Source organism: Pristiophorus japonicus, chromosome 11, assembly GCF_044704955.1.
Source record: "Pristiophorus japonicus isolate sPriJap1 chromosome 11, sPriJap1.hap1, whole genome shotgun sequence".
NCBI lineage: Eukaryota > Metazoa > Chordata > Chondrichthyes > Pristiophoridae > Pristiophorus > Pristiophorus japonicus.
The window spans coordinates 79,355,423-79,375,468 of record NC_091987.1 but is presented as its reverse complement, the minus strand read 5'-3'; the positions used below and the strand labels follow the sequence as shown (position 1 = coordinate 79,375,468).

Below are 20,046 nucleotides of genomic sequence, written 5' to 3'. Positions count from 1 at the left end.
CTTCTCCTGCCAGATAAGAGAAATGAGGTCATGTACTCATGCCAATAGTGCTTCTCCGCCATGTTTTAGTGCCTCAGCGGGGATTCCTTCTGCTTCTGAGGCCTTGGTGTTCTTCAGTTGTCGGATGACCTTTACCACCTCATGTCAGGCTGGGGTCGTGCTGAGATGGTGGCGGGTAGCATGCTGCAAAATGGAGTCTAGGACACTCACGTCAAAGATAGAGTCTCGGTTGAGGAGATCTTTGAAATGCTCTTTCTACGGGCACTGACTGCCTCTTTGTCCTTGATGAGTACCTCTCCATCCTTGGCCAGCAGTGGGGTAGGACCTTGGCTGCTTGGACCGGAGGTGACCTTGACTGTGCTAAAGAATCCACGCACGTCGAGGTTGTCAGCTAGTAGCTGGATTTCCTGCGCTTTCTCCACCCACCATTTGTTCTTTAGGTCATGAGTTTTTTGTTGGACCTCGGCCTTCAGACGCCTGTAGAGCTGCTTTCTTGTTCTTGGGTTGTGTTGCTGCTTCCATGCTCTCGGATTGTGTTGCTGCTTCCAGTTCAAGAATGCTTTGTGCTTAGAACATAAGAACATGAGAAATAGGAGCAGGAGTAGGCCATACGGCCCCTTGAGCCTGCTCCACCATTTAATAAGATCATGGCTGATCTGATCATGGACTCAGCTCCACTTCCCCACCCGCTCCCCATAACCCCTTATCCCCTTATCGTTTAAGAAACTGTCTATTTCTGTCTTAAATTTATTCAATGTCCCAGCTTCCACAGCTCTCTGAGGCAGCGAATTCCACAGATTAGCAACCCTCAGAAGAAATTTCTCCTTGCCTCTGTTTTACATGGGCGGCCCCTTATTCTAAGATCATGCCCTCTAGTTCTAGTCTCCCCCATCAGTGGAAACATCCTCTCTGCATCCAACTTGCCAAGCCCCCTCCTAATCGTATATGTTTCGATAAGATCACCTCTCATTCTTCTGAATTCCAATGAGTAGAGGCCCAACCTTTTCTCATAAGTCAACCCCCTCATCCCCGGAATCAACCTTGTGAACCTTCTCTGAACTGCCTCCAAAGCAAGTATATCCTTTCGTAAATATGGAAACCAAAACTGCACACAGTATTCCAGATGTGGCCTCACCAATACCTTATATAAAGCTGTAGTAAGACTTCCCTGCTTTTATACTCCATCCCCTTTGCAATAAAGACCAAGATACCATTGGCCTTCCTGATCACTTGCTGTACCTGTCTACTATCCTTTTGTGTTTCATGTCCAAGTACCCCCAGGTCCCGCTGTACTGCGGCACTTTGCAATCTTTCTCCATTTAAATAATAACTTGCTCTTTGATTTTTTTCTGCCAAAGTTCATAAGCTCACACTTTCCAACATTATACTCCATCTGCCAAATTTTTGCCCACTCACTTAGCCTGTCTATGTCCTTTTGCAGATTTTATGTGTCCTCCTCAGACATTACTTTTTCTCCCACCTTTGTATCATCAGCAAACTTGGCTACGTTACACTCAAGTCCCTTCATCCAAGTCATTAATATAGATTGTAAATAGTTACGCTAAACATCAGCAAGACAAAGGTCCTCCACCAGCCTGTCCTCACCACACAGCACTGTCCCCCAGTTATCAAGATCCACGACGCGGCCCTGGACATCGTGGACCACTTCCCATATCTCGAGAACCTCCTATCAACAAGAGCAGGCATTGACGACGAGATCCAACACCGCCTCCAGTGTGCTAGTGCAGCCTTCGGTCACCTGAGGAAAAGAGTGTTTGAAGACCAGGCCCTCAAATCTGCCACCAAGCTCATGGTCTACAGGACTGTAGTAATACCCGCCTGCTGTATAGCTCAGAAACATGGACCATGTACAGTTGACACCTCAAGTCGCTGGAGAAATACCACCAACAATGTCTCTGCAAGATCCTACAAATCCCTAGGAGAACAGACGCACCAACATTAGCGTCCTCCACCAGGCCAACATCCCCAGCATGAAGCACTGACCTCACTTGATCAGCTCCGCTGGGCAGGCCACATAGTTCGCATGCCAGACATATCCAGACATGGATATGCCAGACTTAATCTACATATTGATTGGGCTAACCAAACTGGTAGCAATGCAGTGGAGGAGGATTTCCTGGTGTATTAGGGATGGTTTTCTGGACCAATATGTCGAGGAACCAATTAGAGAGCTGGCCATCCTAGACTGGGTGATGTGTAATGAGAAGGGACTAATTAGCAATCTTGTTTTGCGAGGCTCCTTGCGGAAGAGTGACCATAATATGGTAGAATTCTTTATTAAGATGGAGAGTGGCACAGTTAATTCGGAAACTAGGGTCCTGAACTTAAGGAAAGGTAACTTCGATGGTATGAGGCGTAAATTGGCTAGGATAGACTGGTAAAGGATACTTAAAGGGTTGACAGTGGATAAGCAATGACAAACATTTAAAGATCACACGGATGAACTTCAGCTATTGTACATCCCTGTCTGGAGTAAAAATAAAACGGAGAAGGTGACTCAACTGTGGCTAAGAAGGGAAATTAAGGATAGTGTTAAAACCAAGGAAGAGGCATATAAATTGGTTAGAAAAAGCAACAAACCTGAGGACTGGCAGAAATTTAGAATTCAACAGAGGAGGACTAAGGGTTTAATTAAGAGGGAGAAAATAGAGTATGAGAGGAAGCTTGCAGGGAACTTAAAAGCTGACTGCAAAAGCTTCTATAAATATGTAAAGAGAAAAATATTAGTGAAGACAAACGTAGATCCCTTGCAGTCAGATTCAGGTGAATTTATAATGGGGAATAAAGAAATGGCAGACAAATTGAACAAATACTTCGGTTCTGTCTTCACGAAGGAAGACACAAATAACCTTCCGAATGTACTTGGTGAGAAGGAGGAACTGAAGGATATCCTTATTAGGCAGGAAATTGTGTTAAGGAAATTGATGGGATTGAAGGCCGATAAATCCCCGGGGCCTGATAATCTGCATCCCAGAGTACTTAAGGAAGTGGCCCAAGAAATAGTGGATGCATTGGTGATCATTTTCCAACAGTCTATCGACTCTGGATCAGTTCCTATGGACTGGAGGGTAGCTAATGTAACACCACTTTTTAAAAAGGGTAATTATAGACTGGTTAGCGAGACATCAGTAATGGGGAAAATGTTGGAATCAATCATTAAGGATGAAATAGCAGTGCATTTGGAAAGCAGTGACAGGATCGGTCCAAGCCAGCATGGATTTATGAAAGGGAAATCATGCTTGACGAATCTTCTGGAATTTTTTGAGGCTGTAACTAGCAGAGTGGACAAGGGAGAACCAGTGGATATGGTGTATTTGGACTTTCAAAAGGCTTTTGACAAGGTCCCGCACAAGAGATTGGTGTGCAAAATCAAAGCGCATGGTATTGGGGGTAATGTCCTGATGTGGATAGAGAACTGGTTGGCAGACAGGAAGCAGAGAGTCGGGATAAATGGGTCCTTTTCAGAATGGCAGGCAGTGACTAGTGGAGTGCCGCAGGGCTCAGTGCTGGGACCCCAGCTCTTTACAATATACATTAACGATTTAGATGAAGGAATTGAGTGTTATATCTCCAAGTTTGCAGATGACACTAAACTGGGTGGCGGTGTGAGCTGTGAGGAGGACGGTAAGAGGCTGCAGGGTGACTTGGACAGGTTAGGTGAGTGGGCAAATGCATGGCAGATGCAGTATAATGTGGATAAATGTGAGGTTATCCATTTTGGGGGAAAAACAAGAAGGCAGAATATTATCTGAATGGCGGCAGATTAGGAAAAGGGAAGGTGCAACGAGATTTGGGTGTCATGGTTCATCAGTCATTGAAGGTTGGCATGCAGGTACAGCAGGCGGAGAAGAAGGCAAATGGTATGTTGGCCTTCATAGCTAGGGGATTTGAGTATAGGAGCAGGGAGTCTTACTGCAGTTGTACAGGGCCTTAGTGAGGCCTCACCTGGAATATTGTGTTCAGTTTTGGTCTCCTAATCTGAGGAAGGACGTTCTTGCTATTGAGGGAGTGCAGCGATGGTTCACCAGATTGATTCCAGGGATGGCTGGACTGTCATATGAGGAGAGACTGGATCAACTGCGCCTTTTATTCACTCGAGTTTAGAAGGATGAGAGGGGATCTCATAGAAATGTATAAGATTCTGACGGGACTGGACAGGTTAGATGCGGGAAGAATTTTCCCGTTGTTGGGGAAGTCCAGAAGCAGGGGACATAGTCTTAGGATAAGAAGCAGGCCATTTAGGACTGAGATGAGGAGAAACTTCTTCACTCAGAGAGTTGTTAACCTGTGGAATTCCCTGCCGCAGAGAGTTGTTGATGCCAATTCATTGGATATATTCAAGAGGGAGTTAGATATAGCCCTTATGGCTAAAGGGATCAAGGGGTATGGAGAGAAAGCAGGAAAGGGGTACTGAGGGAATGATCAGCCATGATCTTATCGAATGGCATTGCAGGCTCAAAGGGCCGAATGACCTACTCCTGCACCTATTTTCTATGTTTCTATGTTTCAGACTCGAGACTCCCAAAGCAAGCACTCTACTTGGAACTCCTTCATGGCAAATGAGCCAAAGGTGGGCAGCGGAAACGTTACAAGGACACCCTCAAAGCCTCCCTGATAAAGTGCAACATCCCCACTGACACCTGGGAGACCCTGGCCAAAGACCATCCTAAATGCAGGAAGTGCATCCGGGAGGGCGCTGAGCACCTCGAGTCCCGTTACCGAGAGCGTGCAGAAATCAAGCGCTGGCAGTGGAAAGAGCATGCGGCAAACCAGTCCCACCCATCCCTTCCCTCAACGACCATCTGCCCCACCTGTGACAGAGACTGGTTCTCGTATTGGACTGTACAGCCACCTAAGAATTCATGTTAAGAGTGAAAACAAGTCTTCCTCGATACTGAGGGCCTGCCTATGATGATGATGATGATGAAATAGTCAAGTCTAGAGGTAACAAAGGCATGGATGAGGGTTTCAGCAGCAGATGAAGCAAAATGATACTGAAACCGTGTGTGAACACTAGAGTCAGTGTTGAGCGAAGGGGAATGATAAAAGGGTGCTTCTTCCTCTCAGTGTTATGGTCAATAGTAATGTGCAACTTGCTAAATGCAAATGCAAATTCAAATATAGATTATAATCTGAAGTTGGATTTATTTGTGTAACTTTCATTTTTTTTTATATCAGGGCTAGAATTTAAGTGATTGGTAAGATTGCTTGAATGTACTTAAGTCACTGCCCCAATTTCAACGGTCTGCCTGGTTTCCACTGGACCTATTTTGTCTTAAATAAATTGCATTATATTGAAACTGTAGCTTGGCAATTAATAGTCCTGTCAGCGTTTCTTTTGAGGTGCTTTGAACTGATCTAGGTCTAGAACATGTTCTAAAATATTCTGGTTACAAGTACAATTTTAGGAGAAGAAGTCAAAGAAGTCACTCTCTCTCCTGCGACAGTTGGAACTAGTGCTCCTGTCCTGTCCTGTGACTCCTGTCTGGTGACAGTTTGAACTGGTGCTTTCCACTCTCCCATCCTGTGACAGTTTGAACTGGTGCTCTCTACTCTCTCTCCTGTGACAGTTGGAACTGGTGCTCCTGTCCTGTCCTGTGACTCCTGTCTGGTGACAGTTTGAACTGGTGCTCTCCACTCTCCCATCCTGTGACAGTTGGAACTGGTGCTCTCCACTCTCTCTCCTGTGACAGTTTGAACTGGTGCTCTCCACTCTCCCATCCTGTGACAGTTTGAACTGGTGCTCTCTACTCTCTCTCCTGTGACAGTTGGAACTGGTGCTCTCCACTCTCCCAGCCTGTGACAGTTGGAACTGGTGCTCTCCACTCTCCTGTTGGTGTAGGAGGGAAGGCTTTAGTTTCCTGAACAATTGGGACCGCTTTTGGGGTAGGTGGGACCTGTACAAGTCGGACAGGTTACACCTCAACAGAGACGGGACCAATGTTCTCGCGGGTGGTTTTGATAGTACGGTTGGGAGGGCTTTAAACTAGCTTGGCAGGGGGATGGGAACCCAGGAGAGGGCTCTGAGCGAGTTAGGGTGGGTGAGAGCTCAGATGAACAGAACCCCAAGAAAGAATGCAAAAGGCAGGAGGCAACAGAGCAGAGTAGCACTGGGTTAAGTGTAAACCACAAGGTGATAGGAAGGGACAATATGTATGAATATAAAGGGGCTGCAGGAGGGGTCAAAACTAGAAATCATGGTTTAAAAACTAGTATTAAAACACTTTACCTAAACGCACGCAGCATTCGATACATAGTAAATGAGTTGACAGCATAAATCATTACAAATGGGTATGATTTGGTGGCCATTACAGAAACGTGGTTGCAGGATGGCCAAGACTGGGAATTAAACATACAGGGGTATCTGACAAGTCAGAAAGATAGACAAGAGGGGAAGGGAGGTGGGGTAGCTCTGTTAATGAAGGATGATATCAGGGCAGTTGTGAGAGACGATATTGGCTCTAATGAACAAAATGTTGAATCATTGGGTGGAGATTAGAGATAGTAAGGGGAAAAAAAAGTCACTGGTGGGCGTAGGTTATAGGCCTCCAAATAATAACTTCATGGTGGGGCGGACAATAATAAGGGGAATAATGGAGGCACGTGAAAAAGGAACGGCAGTAATCATGGGGGATTTTAACCTACATATCGATTGGTCAAATTAAATCGCACGGGGTAGCCTTGAGGAAGAATTCGTAGAATGCATACGGGATTGTTTCTTAGAACAGTATGTTACAGAACCTACAAGGGAGCAAGCTATCTTAGATCTGGTCCTGTGTAATGAGACAGGAATAATAAACGATCTCCAAGTAAAAGATCCTCTCGGAATGAGTGATCACAGTATGGTTGAATTTGTAATACAGATTGAGGGTGAGGAAGTAGTGTCTCAAACAAGCATACTATGCTTAAACAAAGGGGACTACAGTGGGATGAGGGCAGAATTGGCTAAAGTTGACTGGGAACACAGATTAAACGGTGGCAAAATTGAGGATCAGTGGAGGACTTTTAAGGAGCTCTTTCATAGTGCTCAACAAAAATATATTCCAGTGAAAAAGAAGGGCGGTAAGAGAAGGGATAACCAGCCGTGGATAACCAAGGAAATAAAGGAGAGTATCAAATTAAAAACCAATGCGTATAAGGTGGCCAAGATTAGTGGGAAACTAGAAGATTGGGAAAATTTTAAACGACAGCAAAGAATGACTAAGAAAGCAATAAAGAAAGGAAAGATAGATTACGAAAGTAAACTTGCGCAAAACATAAAAACAGATAGTAAAAGCTTTTACCGATATATAAAACGGAAAAGAGTGACCAAAGTAAATGTTGGTCCCTTAGAAGATGAGAAGGAGGATTTAATAATGGGAAATGTGGAAATGGCTGAGACCTTAAACAATTATTTTGCTTCAGTCTTCACAGTGGAAGACACAAAAACCATGCCAAAAATTGCTGGTCATAGGAATGTGGGAAGGGAGGACCTGAGATAATCACTATCACTAGGCGGGTAGTGCTGGACAGGCTAATGGGACTCAAGGTAGACAAGTCCCCTGGTCCTGATGAAATGCATCCCAGGGTATTTAAAAGAGATGGCGGAAGTTATAGCAGATGTATTCGTTATAATCTACCAAAATTCTCTGGACTCTGGGGAGGTACCAGTGGATTGGAAAGCAGCTAATGTAACGCCTCTGTTTAAAAAAGGGGGCAGACAAAAGGCAGGTAACTATAGGCCGGTTAGTTTAACATCTGTAGTGGGGAAAATGCTTGAAGCTATCATTAAGGAAGAAATAGCGGGACATCTAGATAGGAATAGTGCAACCAAGCAGACGCAGCATGGATTCATGAAGGGGAAATCATGTTTAACTAATTTACTGAAGTTCTTTGAGGATATAACGAGCATGATGGATGTGGTGTATTTAGATTTCCAAAAGGCATTCGATAAGGTGCCATACAAAAGGTTACTGCAGAAGATAAAGGTGCGCGGAGTCAGAGGAAATGTATTAGCATGGATAGAGAATTGGCTGGCTGGCAGAAAGCAGAAAGTCGGGATAAATGGGTCCTTTTCGGGTTGGAAATGTGCCGCAGGGATCGGTGCTGGGACCACAACTGTTTACAATATACATAGATGACCTGGAAGAGGGGACAGAGTGTAGTGTAACAAAATTTGCAGATGACACAAAGATTAGTGGGAAAGCAGGTTGTGTAGAGAACACAGAGAGGCTGCAGAGAGATTTAGATAGGTTAAGTGAATGGGCTAAGGTTTGGCAGATGGAATACAATGTCAGAAAATGTGAGGTTATCACCTTGGGAAAAAAAACAGTAAAAGGGAATATTATTTGAATGGGGAGAATTTACAACATGCTGCGGTGCAGAGGGACCTAGGGGTCCTTGTGCATGAATCCCAAAAAGTTAGTTTGCAGGTGCAGCAGGTAATCAGGAAGGCAAATGGAATGTTGGCCTTCATTGCGAGAGGGATGGAGTAAAAAAGCAAGGAGGTCCTGCTGCAACTGTACAGGGTATTGGTAAGGCCGCACCTGGAGTACTGCGTGCAGTTTTGGTCACCTTACTTAAGGAAGGATATACTAACTTTGGAAGGGGTACAGAGACGATTCACTCGGCTGATTCCGGAGATGAGGGGGTTACCTTATGATGATAGATTGAGTAGACTGGATCTTTACTCGTTGGAGTTCAGAAGGATGAGGGGTGATCTTATAGAAACATTTAAAATAATGAAAGGGATAGACAGGATAGAGGCAGAGAGGTTGCTTCCATTGGTCGGGGAGACTAGAACTAGGGGGCACAGCCTCAAAATACGAGGGAGCCAATTTAAAACCGAATTGAGAAGGAATTTCTTCTCCTAGAGGTTTGTGAATCTGTGGAATTCTCTGCCCAAGGAAGCAGTTGAGGTTAGCTCATTGAATATATTCAAATCACAGATAGATAGATTTTTAACCAATAAGGGAATTAAGGGTTATGGGGAGCAGGCGGGTAAGTGGAGCTGAGTCCACGGCCAGATCAGCCATGATCTTGTTGAATGGCGGAGCAGGCTCAAGGGGCTAGATGACCTACTCCTGTTCCTAATTCTTGTGTTCTTATGTTCTTATGTCCTTATTAATGTTGGGGAAGTCCAGAGCCAGGGGTCACAGTCTAAGGATAAGGGGTAAGCCATTTAGGACCGAGATGAGGAGAGACTTCTTCACCCAGAGAGTGGTGAACCTGTGGAATTCTCTGCCACAGAAAGTTGTTGAGGCCAATTCACTAAATATATTCAAAAAATGAGTTAGATGTAGTCCTTACTACTAGGGGGATCAAGGGGTATGGTGAGAAAGCAGGAATGGGGTACTGAAGTTGCATGTTCAGCCATGAACTCATTGAATGGTGGTGCAGGCTCGAAGGGCCGAATGGCCTATTTTCTATGTTTCTATGAAATATGAGGGTTGAATCCTATGGATAGAAAGTCATGGGCTGTGTCCACAAAATTTCCAGCAATGAGTGCTGCATCAGCATGGAGATCAGTACAATAAAAAGTTAATGTGTGATTTCATAAAAATACAAAGATTTTACTTACGTATGCCACAAATTACAATGATGATGAGAAGGGCTATTAATATTGCAATGGCTAACACAATGAGCATCCACATCTTACACTTCCAGCAGATGGTTCTATTGCAGGCATCTCTATTACATGTATCTTTGAAACACTGATATTTCCCTTGACTGTTCGTTTCTCTCTGCAGAAAGAATTAAAAATTAAATCCAGATGATTAAGCAATTTTATGGAAATCTTTTCCCAACACAGAAAAATAGGTGCAGGAGTAGGCCACTCGGCCCTTCGAGCCTGCACCGCCATTCAATAAGATCATGGCTGATCATTCCTTCAGTACCCCTTTCCTGCTTTCTCTCCATACCCCTTGATCCCCTTAACCGTAAGAGCCATATCGAACTCCCTCTTGAATATATCCAGTGAACTGGCAACAACTACTCTCTGCGGCAGGGAATTCCACAGGTTAACAATTCTCTGAGTGAAGAAGTTTCTCCTCATCTCAGTCCTAAATGGCCTACCTCTTATCCTAAGACTATGTCCCCTGGTTCTGGACTTCCCCAACATCAGAAACATTCTTCCCGCATCTAACCTGTCCAGTCCCGTCAGAATCTTATATGTTTCTATGAGATCCCCTCTCATCCTTCTAAACTCTCGCGAATAAAGGCCCAGTTGATCCAGTCTCTCCTCATATGACAGTCCAGCCATCCCTGGAATCAGCCTGGTGAACCTTCGCTGCACTCCCTCAATAGCAAGAACGTCCTTCCTCAGACTAGGAGACCAAAACTGAACACAATATTCCAGGTGAGGCCTCACGAAGGCCCTGTACAACTGCCATAAGACCTCCCTGCTTCTATATTCATATCCCCTAGCTATGAAGGCCAACATACCATTTGCCTTCTTTACCCCCTGCTGTACCTGTGTGCCCACTTTCAGTGACTGATGAACCATGACACCCAGGTCTCGTTGCACCTCCCCTTTTCCTAGTCTGCTGCCATTCAGATAATATTCTGCCTTCGTGTTTTTGCCCCCAAAATGGATAACCTCACATTTATCCACATTATACTGCATCTGCCATGCATTTGCCCACTCACCTAACCTGTCCAAGTCACCCTGCAGCCTCTTAGCATCCTCCTCACAGCTCACTCCGCCACCCAGTTTAGTGTCATCTGCAAACTTGGAGATATTACACACTATTCCTTCATCCAAATCATTAATGTATATTGTAAAGAGCTGGGGTCCCAGCACTGAGCCCTGCAGCACTCCACTAGTCACTGCCTGCCATTCTGAAAAGGTAATATGATCCAAGCCCCACTCTATTGGCTCTCCTCCCTCTGTCTCTCACTTCCCACCCTCGTCCTCCCCTGTCTAATTCTATTAGCTCCTTCACCACCTTTTGCCCTTTAAACATTTAGATCGCGGGTAAAGATCTCATGCCACTATTTGGAGGTTGGGGGAGTTCTCCTGGTGTCCTGGCAAACATTTCATCATCATTGGCAGTCCTTCGGAATCGAGGATGACTTGCTTCCACTCTATGAGTCCTTGGGTGGCTGAACAGTCCAGTACGAGAACCATCGTCCCTGTCACAGGTGGGACAGAGGAAAAGGGTGTGTGGGACCGGTTTGTCACACGCTCTTTCCACTGCCTGCACTTGGTTTCTGCGTTCTCTCGGCAATGAGACTCGAGGTGCTCAGCGCCCTCCTGGATGCACTTCCTCTACTTAGGGCGGTCTTTGGCCAGGGACTCCTAGGTGTCAGTGGGGATGTTGCACTTTATCAGGGAGGCTTTGAGGGTGTCCTTGCAACGTTTCTGCTGCCCACCTTTGGCTCATTTGCCGCGAAGGAATTCCGAGTACAGCGCTTGCTTTGGGGGTCTCGTATCTGGCATGCAAATAATGCGGCCTGTCCAGCGGAGCTGATCAAGTGTGGTCAGTGCTTCAATGCTGGCAATGTTGGCCTGGTCAAAGATGCTAACGTTGGTGCGTCTGTCCTCCCAGGGGATTTTCAGGATCTTGCGGAGACATCGTTGATGGTATCTCTCCAGCGACTTGAGGTGTCTACTGTACATGATCAATGTCTCTGAGCCATACAGGAGGGCGGGTATTACTACAGCCCTGTAGACCATGAGCTTGGTGGCAGAAGCGGCCGAAGGCTGTACTGGTGCACTGGAGGCGGTGTTGAATCTTGTCGTCAATGTCTGGTCTTGCTGAAAAGAGGCTCCCGAAGCATTTATCCCTCAACCAACACCCCCTCATAGTGACTTTGCTGTACGCAAATTGGTCTCAGCATTAGCCTACATAACAACAACCAGTACCGTTCAGAATAATTCATTGGTTGAGACGCGTTTTGGGATGTCCGGAAGACGTGAAAGGTGCTACAGAAATGCAAGTTCTTTTCAGATTTTAGCGTCATTGAATTCAGTCCTATAATTTGTCGCCTGACTCGCTAGTCCAGTATCGTGAGGCACTACACTACAGCAACCGTCAAATTTCCCCAAAGAACGTAGCAGACTGCAATTAGAATGTAAGAGAAAATAAGTCAATTACGAAAGTACAAATGAAAGGAGATGTAAGCGATGGAATCCACGGAAAGCTGCTCATCCTAAGAGCGAGCGAGTGAATTGGAGTTTACAATCTCCCTGGAACAGTTGCCCAAGTATTGCAGCTCACCTGGTCGATCTGGTTAAGGAGCGTCTGGTTCTGTGTGCTGTTGTCTGCTCGCTCGGAGCTGCTTGAAACCAGGGTCATTCTTATCCCGCCTCGGTCTGCCATGTTGTAATCGAACTCTTTCGAAGGAAAAACTAAGCACGCTTGGTTTCACTTTTCGATGTTAAACTTCCCAGAGCCTTTCGGTTTCCTAAACCCGGAAGTGTCGGGTTCAGGTGATGTCCAGGCTAAAGTTGGGGGAAACTTTTCGCAAGTTAGTGAGTGAACGAGAAAAAAACTAAAGTTAAACTAGTTATTAGGTATAAGGATAATTAACAGAAGAATAATGACCCTTGATGTTCTCCGAGTTATACTTAAGGTCGGTATGCGCTTCTCACTCCTGCTCTCGGGCGGGGTAGTTGCGGAATGAAGTCGAATGGTCACACCTCCTTCATGCGTGTAAAGAAACTGGATTGCTGCCAGTTTACTTAATGCAAGGGATAAACCTATAGGTTGGAGTTATACACGTTGAAATCATATTTAGAAAGAGTTAAGACCCAAGGTTGTTCCGCCGTTTGTGCTCTTAACTGTAAACCAACCATTGTAGGAGGTAGAGAATCCTCCTTGGGAGAGGCTTGTGCTGGGTGTTGCTAGCAACACTTGAATCTCCTTGAGGGCAGGCTGAGCTGTCAGCCTGTTTATACAGACCTTGTAGGAAAATTGGAATTTGAAATCTGTGTTGGGAGTTTTATTGTAATGTCTAATTAAGCATTTTCATTCTAACTAAACTAATTGCAAATTAAAAAGATCAGACAATTGTTAGGCGACTAACATGAATAAAGTACAAAAGCAAAATTCTGTGGATGTTGGAAATCTGAAATAAAACCAGAAAATGCTGGAAATACTCTACAGATCAGGCGGCATCTGTGGGGAGAGAAACCCAGTTAACGTTTTAGGTCGATGACTTTTCTTCAGAACTGGAAGAGTTAGAGATGCAACAGGTTTTAAGCAAGTACAGAGGCAGTATAGTATAGTACAGTATGGATGAAATGTAAGATACTGAAGGAACGCAGTAATCTTAAGGACAGACATGTGAGCAGAATGGAGAAATATTCATATGGTAACAAATAACTTTTTCTTATTTCATAATAACTCAAGTTGCTACTAAAGATTTAAAAAGGAGGATGTCTTTGGAAATAGCAAGAGACCACAAGAAGCATTTAAAGAAGTTGTCGACGAATTAACCCCTTGACCTCCCAGCAGAAAGATCTGATTAGCTTTGCTTTTGTTGTACTTCCGGCTAAGGTTGTATGTCACTTCATCTGGAAAATTGTTGTGTCTTAATGTCAATAAAACCAATTCTGAAGTCTCAGTTGAGTTTTATCTTTTTTACGAGCTCATCCTGTCCATGAGACCCACTTACTGCTCCCTTGATCCTATTCCCACCAAACTACTGACCACCCAACTTCCTTTTCTGGCTCCCATGTTAGCTGACATTGTTAATGGTTCTCTCTCCTCAGATACAGTCCCCCTCTCCCTCAAATCTGTCATCATCACCCCTCTCAAAAAAACAACCTTCAACCCATCCGTCCTTGCAAACTACTGTCCCATCTCTATCCTCCCTTTGCTCTCCAAAGTCATTAAATGTGTTGTCCATTCCCAAATCCGTGCCCATCTTTCCTGCAATTCATGTTTGAATCCCTCTAATCTGGTTTCCGCACCTGCAACAGTACCGATACAGCTCTCATCAAAGTCACACATGACATCTTTTGTGACTGTGACAAAGGCAAACTATCCCTCCTCGCCCTTCTTGACATGTCTACAGTCTTTGACATGGTTAACCACTTTATCCTTCTCCATGCCTCTCCACCGTTGTCCAACTGGGTGGGACTGCACTTGCCTGGTTCCATTCTTATCTATCTAATCATAGCCAAATAATCACCTGCAATGGCTTCTCTTCTCACCCCCACATCATTACCTCTGGTGTCCCCCAGGGATCTATCCTTCGGCCCCTCCTATTTCTCATCTACATGTTGCTCCTTGGTGACATCATCCGAAAACACGCCGTCAGTTTCCACATGTATGCTGAGGACACCCAGCTCACCCTCACTACCACTTCTCTCGACCCCTGCTCGGTTTCTAAATCGTAAGACTGCTTGTCCGACAACCAGTTCTGGATGAGAAGAAATTTTCCCCAATTGAATATTGGGAAGACTGATGCTACTGTTTTTGGTCACTGCTGCAAACTCCATTCCCTCGCCACTGACTCCATCCCTCTCCCCAACTTCTGTCTGAGGTTGAATCAGACTATTTGCAACCTCGGTGTCATATTTGACCCTGAAATAAGCTGATGACCACATATCCACAACATAACTAAGACCGCCTATTTCCACCTCCGTAACGTCGCCTGTCTCTGCCCTTGCCTCAGCTCATCTGCTGCTGAAGTCCTCATCCATGTCTTTGTTACCTCTAGACTTGACTATTCCAATGCACTCCTGACTGGCCTCCAACATTCTAAACTAGAGGTGATCCAAAACTCGGCAGCCCGTGTCCTAACTAGCGCCAAGTCCTGCTCACCCATCACCCCTGTGCTCACTGACCTACATAGGGTTCCGGTTAAACAATGCCTCGATTTTGAAATTCTCATCCTAGTTTTCAAATCCCTCCGTGGCCTCACCCCTCCCTATCTCTGTAATCTCCTGCAGCCCCACAACCCCACGAGATGGCTGTGCTCCTCTAATTCTGCCCTCTTGAGCATCACTAATTATAATCACTCAACCATTGGTAGCCGTGCCTTCTGTTGCCTAGGCTCCAAGCTCTGGAACTCCCTGCCTAAGCCTCTCCGCCTCTCTACCTCTCTTTCCTCCTTCAAGATGCTTCTTAAAACCTACCTCTTTGACCAAGCTTTTGGTCACCTGCCCTAATTTCTCCTTATGCGGCTCGGTATCAAATTTTTAAATCTCATAATACTTCTGTGAAGCACCTTGGGACATTTCAGTACGTTAAAGATGCTATATAAATACAAGTTATTGTTGTTGTTGAGTCTACTAAACTCTAAACTCACCTCCAGATATATAAAGGCCTGAACAAGACAGAATTTGACGTATTGGTAACAGTAAAGATAATACGATTGTCAATGTATTGCAATAATTATAGTAATACAAAAGCAAAATACTGTGGATGCTGGAAATCTAAAATAAAAACAGAAAATACTGGAAATACTCAGCAGGTCAGGCAGAATCTGTGGAAAGCAAAACAGTTAAGTTTCAGGTTTCAGATTTACAACAACTGGCTTCATTTCAACATAGTATAATTTTGTTTCAGCAGATCTGACGTCAACTTAATATGAAGCAACTTAATTTCAGAATGAGGAAATCATACTATTTGTCATGCCATAGTTTCAGAATTGCTGTATTTGGTAAAGTTAGGCATTCAGTGAAGTAGCTGTTGTGTGCTTTCTGTTTGTCTTTAGCTTGAATGATAATATAAAAGGTTTACAACCTCTCCGATATGGTAGCATTTTAACTGTTCTGTTGAAACTGTACTGTTAACCTGTGTACTAGCTTCAACCTGTTTTTGGTGAGTTGTCGATAATCTTTCCCAAATTGATGGCAGATTTCTAGCTAGCATTTTGTGCAGACATTTGGTGACAAAATAGGTTTTTCGCCTTTGGTTTTTATCATAGAAACATAGAAACATAGAAAATAGGTGCAGGAGTAGGCCATCCGGCCCTTCGAGCCTGCACCACCATTCAATAAGATCATGGCTGATCATTCCTTCAGTACCCGTTCCTGCTTTCTCTCCATACCCCTTGATCCCTTTAGCCACAAGGGCCATATGTAACTCCCTCTTGAATATATCCAATGAACTGGCATCAACGAGACTCTGTGGCAGGGAATTCCACAGGTTAACAACTCTCTGAGTGAAGAAGTTCCTCCTCATCTCAATCCAAAATGGCTTATCCCTTATCCTAAGACTATGTCTCCTGGTTCTGGACTTCCCCAACATCGGGAACATTCTTCCTGCACCTAACCTGTCCAGTCCCGTCAGAATTTTATATGTTTCTATGAGATCCCTTCTCATCCTTCTAAACTCCAGTGAATATAGGCTACCAGTCGATCCAGTCTCTTCTCATATGTCAGTCCAGCTATCCCAGGAATCAGTCTGGTGAACCTCCGCTGCACTCCCTCAATAGCCAGAACGTCCTTCCTCAGACTAGGAGACCAAAACTGAACACAATATTCCAGGTGAGGCCTCACTAAGGCCCTGTACAACTGCAGTAAGACTTCCCTGCTCCTATACTCAAATCCCATTGCTATGAAGGCCAACATACCATTTGCCTTCTTCACCACCTGCAAGCCAACCTTCAATGACTGATGTACCATGACACCCAAGTCTCGTTGCACCTCCCCGTTTCCTAATCTGCCACCATTCAAATAATATTCTGCCTTCGTGCTTTTGCTCCCAAAGTGGATAACCTCACATTTATCCACATTATACTGCATCTGCCATGTATTTGCCCACTCGCCTAACCTGCCCAAATCACCCTGCAGCCTCTTAGCGTCCTCCTCACAGCTCACACCGCCACCCAGTTTAGTGTCATCTGCAAACTTGGAGATATTACAATCAATTCCATCATCCAAATCATTAATATATATTGTAAAGAGCTGGGGTTCCAGCACTGAGCCCTGCGGCATTCCACTAGTCACTGCCTGCCATTCTGAAAAGGACCCGTTAATCCCAACTCTCTGCTTCCTGTCTGCCAACCAGTTTTCTATCCACGTCAGTACATTACCCCCAATACCATGTGCTTTGATTTTGCACACCAATCTCTTGTGTGGGACATTGTCAAAAGCCTTTTGAAAGTCCAAATACAACACATTCACTGGTTCTCCCCTGTCTACTCTACTAGTTACACCCTCAAAAAATTCCAGAAGATTTGTCAAGCATGATTTCCCCTTCATAAATCCATGCTGACTATCATATTTTAAAATCATGATTAATGAAAGTCTAACTAGCAGCTTCTTCATCTTTAAGCACAAAATGGAGAACCCTGAATCTCTGTGAAAAACAGAGGTTGTTTGTTTATGAATTAGCAAATAAAGGTTCTTTTTAATAGGGGGCCAACAGATTAACATTGTAAACTATGTATCATTCATCGGCCTTGTCATGTTTTTACCTTCACATAACTGTAACCTTTATGTAACAACACTGTATACTGTATACACCTGAGAAATGCACACCTTGACCACAGGGACTGAACTTGTGGGAGACACTCCTCACCTGGTCATCCGGGTATATAAAGGGAGGTCCCACGCAGGGTCATCACTTCTTGGTCCTGTGAATAAAGGTACAGGTCACAGAGTGACCTTGTCTCCAGTATGTGCCTCGTGTTGATTTGCCGTAGTGTGTAAGGACACAACATTTGGCGACGAGAAATGGGAATCAACGACTCAAGAGAATGGCCACCGGTAGCACAGAGGAACGGTACTGTGTTGGTGAGGACTGAGACGATTTCGTTGAGAGGCTCCAGCAGAGCTTTGTCACGAAGGACTGGCTGGGAGCGGCAGCGGCTGACAAGCGAAGAGCACAGCTACTGACCAGCTGTGGACCTAAGACGTACGCGCCGATGAAAGACCTGCTCGCATCCGAGAAGCCGGCGGACAAGACCTCAGAGGAGCTCAGCAAACTGATCGGTGAGCACCTCAAACCGGCGAGTAGTATACACATGGCCTGACACCGATTCTATACGCACCGACGTCAGGAAGGGCAGAGCATTACGGACTTTGTTGCAAACCTTCGGTGCTTGGCCAGCCTCTGTAAGTTCACAGATGCCTGCAGAGGGGAGATGTTACGGGATTTCTTCATTGAGGGCATTGGTCATGCTGGGAAGCTAATTGAGACCAAGGACTTGATCTTGGAAGCAGCGGCATTGATGGCTCAAACCTTCATGGCGGGGGAGGAGGAAACCAAGATCATATACGCGTGCAACTCTGCTTCCAACGAGGCGATGGAGCAGGGAGTTAATATGGTAAACGCGACTCAGAACCCCACAGGCAGGCAAGGGCAATTCGACACCAACCAGGCAGTAACAGACTCTAGGGTGGGTCCCCAACAGAGACAATGCCAGGTTGAATGGACATTTATACCGTCACAAGGGACAATACGTCCCGGGATGGGACCATTGACACCCACAAACAGAGTGCTCAAGAGTAATCAAAGAGACAATCAGAGAGGGATGCCTGGTAACAACTCTTTTGTTCACAACAATCTCAGCTCATGCTGGAGGTGCGGGGGCAAACATGCTGTGAAGACCTGCCGGTTTCAACAATTCATCTGCAGAAATTGTAACTTGAGTGGACATTTAGCCAGGACGTGCAGGAAGCCCGCAGCGAGGCTGGTTTACGAAGTGGATGAATCACAAGAGGGGTCTGCAAGGCAGGAGTATGCCTGGGACACAGCAATGGATGCTGAAGTTCAGCAGGTTCAGGCGGCAAACATCCATAGCTCATACACAAAAACGCCACCTATGATGATGAGAGTACTGTTAAACAGCATCCCGGTACGCATGGAGCTGGACACAGGAGCCAGTCAGTCACTTATGAATGTCCAACAATTCGAGAAACTGTGGCCACTCAGAGCTAGCAGACCCAAACTAGAACGCATTGACATGCAATTACGGACGTACACCAAAGAGATCATCCCAGTGCTAGGCAGTGCAATGTTGGTGGTCACACATAATGGATCTCAGAACCGAATGCCACTCTGGATTGTCCCGGGAAATGGTCCCGCGCTTTTGGGGAGGAGCTGGCTAGCCGAGATGAGCTGGAAATGGGGGGGACGTGCACGCCATTTCATCTGTGGAGCGAAATTCATGCTCACAGGTCCTACAAAAGTTCGAGTTATTATTTCAACCTGGTGTCGGGTCTTTTAAAGGCACCAAAGTAAGGGTACGCATCACCCCGGACGCCACACCAGTGCACCACAAGGCCAGAGCTGTGCCGTATGTGAAGAAGGAGAAAATTGAGAGTGAGTTGGACAGGTTGCTAAGAGAGGGCATTATTTTGCCCGTTGAATTCAGTGACTGGGCAAGCCCCATCGTCCCTGTTCTAAAAACGGATGGCTCGGTCAGGATCTGTGGCGACTACAAGGCCACCATCAACCGACTGTTCCTTCAGGACCAATACCCGCTTCCGAGAGCGGAGGATCTTTTTGCCACGCTGGCAGGCAGCAAGCTGTTCACCAAGTTGGACCTCACTTCGGCCTACATGACCCAGGAACTGGCCGATGAATCCAAGCTACTGACCACCATCACCACGCATAAGGGGCTGTTTGTCTACAACAGGTGACCGTTTGGCATTCGATCAGCGGCCGCTATCTTTCAGAGGAACATGGAAAGCCTACTCAAATCCTTCCCTGGAACAATCGTATTTCAGGATTTATCACGGGTCGCAACACTGAGGAACACCTCCACAACCTGGAGGAGGTGCTACACCGACTGGACCGGGTAGGCAAGCGACTAAAGAAGTCCAAGTGTGTGTTTTTGGCCCCAGAGGTCGAGTTTTTGGACAGGAGGTTTGCCGCAGATGGGATCCGGCCCACCGAATCCAAGACGGAGGCGATCCGTCGCGTGCCCAGGCCCGGCAACACATCAGAGTTGCGTTCATTTCTGGGACTCTAGAACTATTTCGGGAACTTTCTGCCAAACTTAAGTACATTGTTGGAGCCGCTGCACGTGCTCCTGCATAAGAGTTGCGATTGGTTTTGGGGGGACTGTCAGGAATGGGCTTTCAATCGGGCATGGAACCTGCTTTGTTCTAATAAGTTATTGACCCTGTACGATCCCTGT

At 45.6% G+C, this 20,046-nt stretch overlaps 1 protein-coding gene across 1 annotated transcript in view; it reads right to left on the bottom strand.

The window, feature by feature from the left end:
* LOC139276111 (suppressor of tumorigenicity 14 protein homolog) overlaps nucleotides 1-12,607 on the bottom strand; it is a 100,493-nt gene extending 87,886 nt beyond the window's left edge. The window contains exons 1-2 of the mRNA XM_070893616.1: nucleotides 12,222-12,607; nucleotides 9,581-9,743 (exon numbers count right to left, since the gene is read on the bottom strand). Coding sequence (XP_070749717.1) covers nucleotides 9,581-9,743; nucleotides 12,222-12,323 — 265 coding nt within the window. The 5' untranslated portion in view covers nucleotides 12,324-12,607. The remainder of the gene's footprint in view (nucleotides 1-9,580; nucleotides 9,744-12,221) is intronic.
* Nucleotides 12,608-20,046: the final 7,439 nt, after the last annotated feature.